At 51.6% G+C, this 9,779-nt stretch overlaps 1 protein-coding gene across 2 annotated transcripts in view; it reads left to right on the forward strand.

Annotated features, from left to right (window-relative positions):
* The window catches only part of Gna12 (G protein subunit alpha 12), a 78,879-nt gene extending 70,302 nt beyond the window's left edge, over positions 1-8,577 (forward strand). For both annotated transcript variants that reach the window (XM_055598497.1, XM_055598499.1), the window contains exons 3-4: positions 4,030-4,080; positions 5,801-8,577. In XM_055598497.1, the coding sequence (XP_055454472.1) occupies positions 4,030-4,080; positions 5,801-6,370 (621 nt within the window). In that variant the 3' untranslated portion in view covers positions 6,371-8,577. The remainder of the gene's footprint in view (positions 1-4,029; positions 4,081-5,800) is intronic.
* Positions 8,578-9,779: the final 1,202 nt, after the last annotated feature.

The following is a 9,779-nucleotide window of genomic DNA, read 5'->3' on the forward strand; positions in this document are numbered from 1 at the left end:
ACACACACACACACACACACACACACACACACACACACACACACACAGGCATTTGCCTGTAAATAAAATTTTGAAAAAAGAAATTTAAAAGAAAGCAAGGTGTTGTAACACACACCTTTAACCCTAGCCTTCAGGGGGCAGAGGTAAACAGATCTCTCAAGAGTTCAAGGTCAGCCTGGTTACGTGGAGAATTCCAGAACAGCCAGAACTATATAGTGAGTCTCAAAAAACAGCAACAACAACAAAAAAAGATAATCTCTTCCTTTAATCCCAGCACTGGGGAGGCAGAGGCAGGCAGATCAGTGTGAATTCAAGACCAGCTTGGTCTACAAAGTGAGTCCAGGACAGCCATGGCTACACAGAGAAATCCTATCTCAAAAAAAAAATAATAATAATCATAATCTCTAAAGGGTTTTTAACGGGTGAAGGCGTGTATCTTTAAGCAGTCACCAGGACTTCTGAGGCTCAAGGGAAGCTTGGGCTGAGGGCATACGAGGGAGCTTGACATTCTCGCTTATGGTTCACCCCAAATCCCTACAATCCTGCATTCTGTGGCTGGATAGCAAATACCCACAACTGCTGGGCAGTGGTGGCGCACGCCTGTAATCCCAGCACTCTGGAGCAGAGAGGCAGGTGGATCTCTGTGAGTTCAAGGCCAGCCTGGTCTACAAAGTGAATCTAGGACAGCCAAGGCTACACAGAGAAACCCTGTCTTGAAAAAGCAAAACAAATGCCCACAGTATAGCAATTTAAACCCACAGGTGTCTAGCATACAGGTAGTGTAGTGTAGTGTAGTGTAGTGTGTGTGTGTGTGTGTGTGTGTGTGTGTGTGTGTGTGTGTACGCCTGAAGATGGGGACAGGACTGGACTCTGAGACCCTCGGTTGTCCAAGCATCCCCTGTGACCTCATCTAAGGTGTGTGACTGGCAGTACCTTCTTCAGCTGTTCCCCATCACCTGCCACCATCAACTGTGTCCTCTGTGTCCATGGCCTTATAGTCTCACTAATCCGTAGCCACTTACCGCACTAACCAGGGACTCCTCCTCCCTGTGCTGCGGCCACCACCTAAGCTGGCAGGCAGGGGGGTGGCTAACATTAGTGAGCCCTGACAACATGCTCAGACCGCACCAGACCATTGGGAGACCCTGGTCAGAGGAGGTGGACAGTGCTCCTGAGGGTGACACCCAAGGCTGTCAATTGCCTTGTGCTTTCAGTGCGCACGCGCACACACACACAGAGGCCCAGACACACAGAGACACACATAGGCATACACCTAAAGCCCCAAACAGGACTCCTTCTTTCTTCTGCTTATGCTGCTGCTTGAGTAGAACCAAGAAGGAGTGGCCCAGGCTATGAGCTGCCACCTGTGCCCAGCCTGCTGGGATGACATGGTGGAGCCACTAAGACCCAGCAGCTTCCTGTCTTTGTGTTGGGGGAGGGATTGTAGACAGGACCAGGAGAGGGGACAGTCAGCTTAGGGGCTGAGCCACTTGGTCTCTTAAAATGACCTCCACAAGTGGAGGGTGGACACAGCCGTGTGAGGATTCTAGGTTGCCTGGAGAAGTGGGAGCTTGTTTCTGGGCCTCAGGTGCCTCTTCCCACCTCACAGCTTGGCCACCAAACACGCAGGGTGCCTTTTCTGCTTGTCTGACGTGGGAGAAATTTCATTGCTGTTGTCCCTGGAACGGAATCCTTTTTTGAATCATCCCTCTGACCTTCCATCAGAGCAGGAAGGAAGTGACTGTTCACCCCTCCCTCTGGGCCATCTGGGACAGGGACTGGGCTTTGTGTGCACATCTGTCGCCTCAGCACCGAGCTGGCTGAAGCAGGGGGACCGTTAGTTCAGGCCTAGGCTATGTCATGAGACCCCCGTCTCAAGGGTTGAAAAAAAAAATAAACCTCACTGGTAGGGCCCTATTCTCAACTTTCTATCATAAAGTCACGAGCTCTAATGGGTGCCCTGCCTTGGCCTTTCCTTATCAAAAACTAGAATGTGCCCCTTGGGAGATGGCAGACATGGCAGAGTATTCGCTTCACGAGCATGGGGACCTGAGTTTGAGCCCCAGAACCCACATAGGAAACCAGGAGTGGTGGCGCACGCCGGTAATCCCAGCACTTGTAAGCAGGGACAGAGGAACTCTGGAGTTCACTGGCCACTTAGCCTAATTGGTGATGGCCAGAATACTGGGGACCTTTTGTCGGAGGTGGTGGACAGCAATCTTGAGGGTGACAGCCTTGACTATCTGTTGGCCTACGAACACGCATGCATGCACCCAACAAAGGAATAATTTTTCTTTCAGTGCTATCTTGTTGCATGTATGTATGGCCTTGCCTTTGTATACTTATGTGAGAATGTACAAAGTGAAGACAGCAAAGGAACCAAGGCCCACTGTTGTCTTTCAGACTAAGGTTCTTGTGGAATTTAGAGAGCTACGCTCTTTGGGATTCATGGAGGAATTGTTTTCCGGTCTTTAGGGTGCTCTTCCTTCCTGCCTGCCTTCCTTTGTCAATTACATGTACTCTGTATGGCACGTAGGCACACGCATGCCGTGGCACACGTGTCAGAGACAACTCTCTGGAGCCAGTTCTCAGTTTCTGCCTTCACAGGTTCCAGGGATCAGACTCAGGTCATCAGCCTGGGCAGCAAGTGTCTTCCCACTGAGCCATCTTGCCAGCCCAGCCTTTGATCTCTAAAGGAAGCTTTGCACGCTGTTTACTGAGCACTTCCTCTGTGTCACTCTCGTTAGTCACCGCCTAGGTGCCTGTGGCTCCTCTCCGGTCCTGTGAGCACCACTGCATTCAGTTACCCCGCACTCCTAGAGGCCAAGGCCATGAGTGGTGCACACAGGAAGGGACCCTGGCTGTTCCGTGGCTTAGTTTGTGCGCAGCAGAAACATTCATCACTGAAGACCCTCCTCGCTCTGTGTGGTGAACCATACAGGATGCTTCTAGAGACTGGATTGCCCATCCTTCCATGCCTCCTCTCCTCAGGACATAATGTCTTTACAGACAGCACCCAAAGGCCCTTGGACAGTATGTATCAGAGGCAAAACCGCATTCTGGCCAGGGTTTCACTTTTAGCCCCAGCCCTTGCTGCTGGTGTGGCCTGGAGACGCCAGTCCCACCATCCACATGAAAAGGCTGCAGGGAAGCACCAAGAAGAATTTGAACCTGGAGCTGGACTGTGGGAATAGCGGGTGTTTGGTTTACTTGTTTGAGGCAGTTTCCTCGTATCACAGGCTGGTCTCAAATGGGCTCTGTAGCTGAGAGTGGCCTTGAACTGTTGATCCTGCTGCCTCCGCTTCCCAAGTGGGGCCTCATGCTGCATGCCAGACAAGCGCTGTAGCAGCCGGGCCACAGCTCCAACCTGAGGGGATTCTTTTTGCTTGGTTGTTGTTGGTTTTTCTCTGAAATAGAGCATTGATCTATAAGCCTAGCTGGATTAGTACTCACTGTGTAGCCCAAGTTGGCCCTGAACTTGTGGTAATCCTCCTGTCTCAGCTTCCCAGGAGCTGGTATTATAGATGTGTACCACCACACCTGGCTTGTTTCCAAACTACGTGTACTGTCTTCTGTGACCCAAAGCCACTATGGGAAGATTTGGCTTACACATCAAATCACAGTCCATCACTAAGGGAAATCAGGGCAGGAACTCAAGCAGGGAGCCATGGGGGAGCACCGCTCGCCGCCTCACTTCTGGTGTGCTCATCTCTGTTTTTCATACTACCCCAGGACCACCTGCTGCCCAGGGTGGCCCTGCCCACATCAGTCATTCATCAAGAAAATCCCTCACAGGTCTGCCTCCTGGCCAGTCTGATGGAGGCACTCCTCAATTGATAGTCCCTCTTCCTGGGTGACTCCAGCTGTGTTTAGTCAACAAGCAGCACACAGACACCGTCTGCCTTCTTAGACTTTCCTGTTGGCACAGCAGGATAGCCCTGCTGCCCCGCCCCCACCCCTAGTTCCATCCTTTTGTCCCTCACTCTGGCTTCCTCCATCAACACTGAGCTCTGTTTTTCTTCATGACAGGGTGAATCAGTGAAGTACTTCCTAGATAACTTAGACCGGATTGGCCAGCTGGTGAGTAGTCCCCTCTCCCCACTACCCAGGTCTACCATCCACGGTTACAAGACTTGATATGGAGAGCAAAGCAGACAGTGGGCTCCAGCAGCACCGTGGGCCAGCTCATCACATCCCTTGCTATGACTTGTCCCCGCTCAGCTCCATGTACCTGGTCTTAGGGAAGAAACTGCCGTATGAGAATGGCTTCACCCCTGTGAGAAACAGAGGGCTGTGGCCAGGGCCAAGGGAGGCTTTCCTGTCGCTCCTTCTGGTAGAGAAATTCTAGCATGTGGCAAAGCAAGCGGTGATCATTCACAACCAACCTCAGCTAGCAGCCTGCCTGCCGGGAGCGCCTCCATTCTCACCGCTTCCTCAGTCTCTCAGGTCTAGATGCTCTGGGATCCCAGCACCTCAAGGGCCTAGGCAAGAGGATCACCTGTCTCAGTAAAACATAAAAACAGCATCGGTGCACATGGCTGACAGAACTGAAAGCATAGTCACTGAAAAGCCCTGCCCTTGTGCTCCTGAAAGACCAGCAGAGCGCCCCAGTGCCCGCCAGCAGCCAGGCAGGTTGGAGACTTCACCAGCACCTGGTGAATTTTCTTTGGTGATATTGTTGCTTTTGTACCATTTTGAACTGACATCCTAATGAGCCCCACTCATGGCAGATGGTAGCGTCACTGAAGTGCCTGTTGTTCTGTAGATTTTCTCCTCTCCGCTCTTTCCCTCCTTTTGATTTAGTCACTGAAATGCCCATATTCTTTGGGCCCATATTATTCATCCATTTGAGCATTTTTTTTAAGATTTATTAATTATTTATACAGTATTCTGCCTACATGTGTACCTGCAAGCCAGAAGGGGGCACCAGATTTCATTTGAGATAGTTATGAGCCACGATGTGGGTGCTGGGAATTGAACTCAGGACCCATTTGAGTGTCTTCATCTGGATCTCACTATTCTGTCCTCATAGTATGATGGACAATTCTTTTCTGTCCCCTATGACCTAGTAAGTTAGTCCAAACTAGTATTGGTCACAGCCTCTTGGCTTTTTGTGAGACTGTGACATGAGTGGACAAATGTTCTGATCCCTGAGGCCTTCAAAAGGCAGAATTAAAGGGTTTGAGAGTTGCCACAGTTAGGACCTTAAGGGTGTGGCTCAGTGGTAGAGCCCCTGCCTAGAACTAGAATCCCCCAGTGAGGGGCTGGGCTTTGGCTCAGTGGTAGGCCATGCCGGAGACTCTACATTTTAACTTTAGCTCCCAAAAAAAAAAAAAAAAAAAAGAAGAAGAAGAAGAAGAAAAGCTTCCAAGCCAAATACACTAAGTATCTCTTAGGTTTAATTTAGATCACATTACACAACCATTAGTCAGTGGGAAGGCTTTAAAATATATGTGCCCTAGAAGCAAATAAATAAATAAATAAACAAACAATATCTATATTAGAGAAACAAATGAAAAAGATGTTTAATTTCTTCTGGAGAAGAACACTGGACAAGATTTTACGTGAGGCCCAGCTGTAGGTTCTGGGCGTTCTGCCTCAAGCCAGAGAGCTTACATTCATTGGGAAATGAGGTGGTGGTTAATCCTGTTGTGAGATGCATCTGCACCTCTGCCAGGGAGACCTGCTTTGGCATTTGGTTAATTTTCTTGCAGAAGTCCTGCAGTCTTTGTGCGAGTTTCTGTATGCTCATCCTTTCCTGTTTTTCTTCCTCCTCAAATGTCTCCCTCACGTTTTCCAGAACTACTTCCCCAGTAAGCAAGACATCCTGCTGGCCAGAAAGGCCACCAAGGGAATCGTGGAACATGACTTCGTTATAAAGAAAATCCCATTTAAGATGGTGGATGTGGGTGGCCAGAGGTCGCAGCGTCAGAAGTGGTTTCAGTGCTTCGACGGGATCACGTCCATCCTGTTCATGGTGTCCTCAAGTGAGTACGACCAGGTGCTCATGGAGGACAGGCGCACCAACCGGCTGGTGGAGTCCATGAACATCTTCGAGACCATCGTCAACAACAAGCTCTTCTTCAACGTCTCCATCATCCTCTTCCTCAACAAGATGGACCTCCTGGTGGAGAAGGTGCGGTCGGTGAGCATCAAGAAGCACTTCCCGGATTTCAAGGGCGACCCGCACCAGCTGGAGGACGTGCAGCGCTATCTGGTGCAGTGCTTCGACCGGAAGCGCCGGAACCGCAGCAAGCCCCTGTTCCACCACTTCACCACTGCCATCGACACGGAGAACATCCGCTTCGTGTTTCACGCCGTGAAGGACACGATCCTGCAGGAGAACCTGAAGGACATCATGCTGCAGTGAGAGGCAGCCCGCGCCGTGGCCACGTGTCTCTGGTGTGTCTGTCACCTGCACGGACCCGCAGTGGGCATCTCGAATCCACACCATCCAACCCCTGGCTCAAGACCGCTGGCCTACCAGCCAAGCAGCGAGCTCCAGGCAAGAGGCCGTGGGAGTGTCAGTGACCGCTACTGAATCCGGGGACTGTGAAACTACTGAGTCCACACCACTGCTCCGGTGCTGATCCGCAGAACCTGGTGACACAGCTTTCTTCCTCCTTACAGAAACTGTTACTTGCTGACATAGCTTAACCAAGGTTCCGGTGTGCACAGGTGCGCGTGCTCATTAATGACAAACACAAACCCAGCTGGCCTTGCAGATAGCTCTTCCCTCTGACTTGCAGTTCCTCACTGAGACACACTAACTCAGAAGCTTGGCCTCTCGTTAGGCTGTAGAGGGGTGTGTGATGCTGCTAGGCTCAGCGTGTCCAGGCTCGGGCCACAGCGCCACCTCCCAAAGTGAACACACTGCCTTTAAAATTGTGCCAACACCCTCAGAGTCCCCACTCCAGGCCTATCAGGATAAGCCAAGGAGCCAAGCTGGGTGTCCCCACTTCCTGCTGTAGAGAGCAGGGTGGGAGCTGTGAGCCTGCCTTAATGCCGAGCAGCCCCTCCCCTTGTCTGCGTGCCCGGCGGGCCACAGTGTGAGAGGTGGCCTGCGGAGCGGCTGCGGCGAGCCTGTGTAAACACAGTGGTGCTCTCTCCTTCCCCACCCCTCCACAGTCAGTGGCAAAGACATAACCAAGTGGCCTTGTAGGTGGCTCCTATGCCTTACTTGACAGTTGGTGGCATGTGGCATCCCCTGTCTTGGGCTCTGGAAGTGGGCTCTCTTCATGCCTTGGCTGCTTGCTGGGCCCCAGCCACTGGCCCTTCAGGAGAAGCCCTGGGCTTTGCACGCCGCCCTTCACCGTTGCCTGCCTTCGCACAGTGAGCTCTGCTGTCAGGAGTTGCTGGCAGGCTGCTGTGCACACAAACCCAGTAGGTGCCCTCAGAGCTTGGGTCCAAGAGGGTGCAGAAGGCCGGGGACAGCCGCACAACCTGCTAAGCCTCGGCCTGGCCAGCTTCCTGGCAGGTGTCACACTTTTCCAGTATGTTTCATTCCGGACCAGCCCCTCTGTACATTAATAACTCTCTGGGGCTGGGGTGGGCCTTATCACTGTGTAGCCTTTGAAACAAAAGACAGTCTCTGGTCCCAGAGTGTTCTTTGGCTCACTGACACATCCAAGGGCCCTGTCTGCAGCCACCCTGCTCCCGACGCTTGGTCCCTGTTGCACCCTGGTCTTGGCTCCTTTCAGCCACCTGATACATAGGATTCTTGGAGCAGATGCTGAGCCAGGAGACGGGGGCTGCTTCTGCATTCCCTATTACTGCCGGGCTCTGACTAGCAAATAGGCATCAGTCTCTCTCTGTCTCTGTCTCTGTCTCTCTCTTCTGTGCTCAAGGCTTTAGATCAGCACATGCTGAGCTTTTCTTTGGGAAGAAAGCAGCCATTCTGCCTGCTTCACCAAGCCTTCACAAGCTGAGGGGATGTGTCTAGGTTAGTGCCAAGGACCAACAACCTTCTGAGGCTCCTGGGGGTCTCAGATCCATACATAGTGGGCATCCCTTGCCAGGTGCCCCATGTATCTCAGTCAGTGCCAAGACCCCAAGGGCACAAGCTGTTCCTAGCCACTGTTGGGGCTCTGTGACTGAGGTGAGTGTGGGGTTTCAGGGAGAGCGCTGTCCCTCTGACAGCCTGTCACCCGCAGTCCCGTACAGCATGTGAGCAGCGAGAGGTGAACTTGCAGCTGGCTGAGCAGAAACCGGTGGGTGTCCAGAGGCCCAGCGCCCTAGCAAGCTGAGCCTGCGTGTCCTCCCTGTTAGGAGACCACCCCCCTCTGTGATCCGTGTCCTCCCTGTTAGGAGACCCCCTCTGTGATCCGTGAAGTGGTGCAATTGGAAAAGGAGATAGTGTGTGAGAGGTGAGGCTGGGGTCATTTACAAGTTTCTACACATAGATGGTAGGTTTGTCTCCCAGACCTTAGGCTTTTGTATTTTTTTTTTTTTAATTTTAATTTCACTGTTACCCTTGACTATTGTCCTTTTTGTTGCAGTGTTGGAGAAGCAGGAAGTATTTTTGCCTCATCTATTACTGCAAAAAAATAAATGTAACAATAAACTTCCTAAAAATCAGACTGCTCCCTGCCTAAGCTATTTACGTCAGCATGTGGGGTGGGGTGTTCTGAGAGGCGTCCCTAAGCCCCTGTACAGAGGTTCCTCCAAAGCCCTTGACTCACACTGTAATTTAGAGAGGTCACTAGGATTTCTAGTCCTGCAATCACCCTACTTTGATAAGATCGTAATAATAACATAAAGGTCTGAGGAGAGGGCGCAGTCGGAAAACTGCTTCCCATACAAGCAGGAGGACCTGCACTTGACACCAGCACCACATGAAAAGCTGGCGTGGTGCATGTACTTGTAACCCCAGCCCTGAGGAAGCAGAGACAGGGACAGGCCCCAGGAAGACACCTTGTCTCAGTAAACATGGTGGACGGTGCCTGGGGAACAGCCCCAAGGATGGCTTCCACACACAAATAAGAACGAGCCAGGCTGATGGCTTGTGACTGGCCGGCCTGGGTCTGGATCTACCTTGGTTTGTTGGGGTCTCGCTGGGCAGTAGCCCAGGGCAGCTGCTCTGCACGTCACACCTTGTTGGCACTAATGGGTAGGTCTGGCGTGAAGATTTGAGCATCACATCTCTCGATATTGGTCAAAATGAGTCCTTGGTTTTTCTTTGCTTAATGTAAAACATAGGTTACTATCAAAGGTACAGCCTTAAAGTTTTGCTCTGTTAATTGCAAATTTTAATTCCATGCACCTGAGCCTGGCAAGTCAGAGAGCCATCATATATGCCCTTTTTTAAATGCAAGTCCCCAAAACACATGACGTGACGTGGTATGTATATTAAAACACGCCGTTATCTATGTAAGGTGTCTTACACCTCAGGAAGTAGAGGCTGAAGGAGCAGGAGTTGAAGGCCAGCCTGGGGGCCCTGAGACCATACCTCAACAAAAAGCACACATGAAGGGGCCAGGGGAATGGCTCAGCTGATAAAGACCCGAGTTCAAATCCCCAGCACCCACATCAAATGCCAGGCATGTAACCCACAGTGCTAGGGTTACAGTCATGCTCCTGGGACCCTAGCACTGTGAGGACAGAGACAGGAGAGTTACCAGCGCTTGCCAGGCCCCAGTGTAGCTCCTGTGAAACACCCTGCCACAAAGGAATAGGCAGGCAGAGAAAGAGCAAGACGCTAAGTCTGTCCTCTGGCCTGCGCCCAGGCACATGGGCATGTCACCCCAACACACTAAGTGACAAAGGAATCGCTCACATCA

The sequence above is a fragment of the Psammomys obesus genome, unplaced genomic scaffold (assembly GCF_907164565.1).
Source record: "Psammomys obesus unplaced genomic scaffold, mPsaObe1.curated_primary_1811, whole genome shotgun sequence".
Taxonomy (NCBI): domain Eukaryota; kingdom Metazoa; phylum Chordata; class Mammalia; order Rodentia; family Muridae; genus Psammomys; species Psammomys obesus.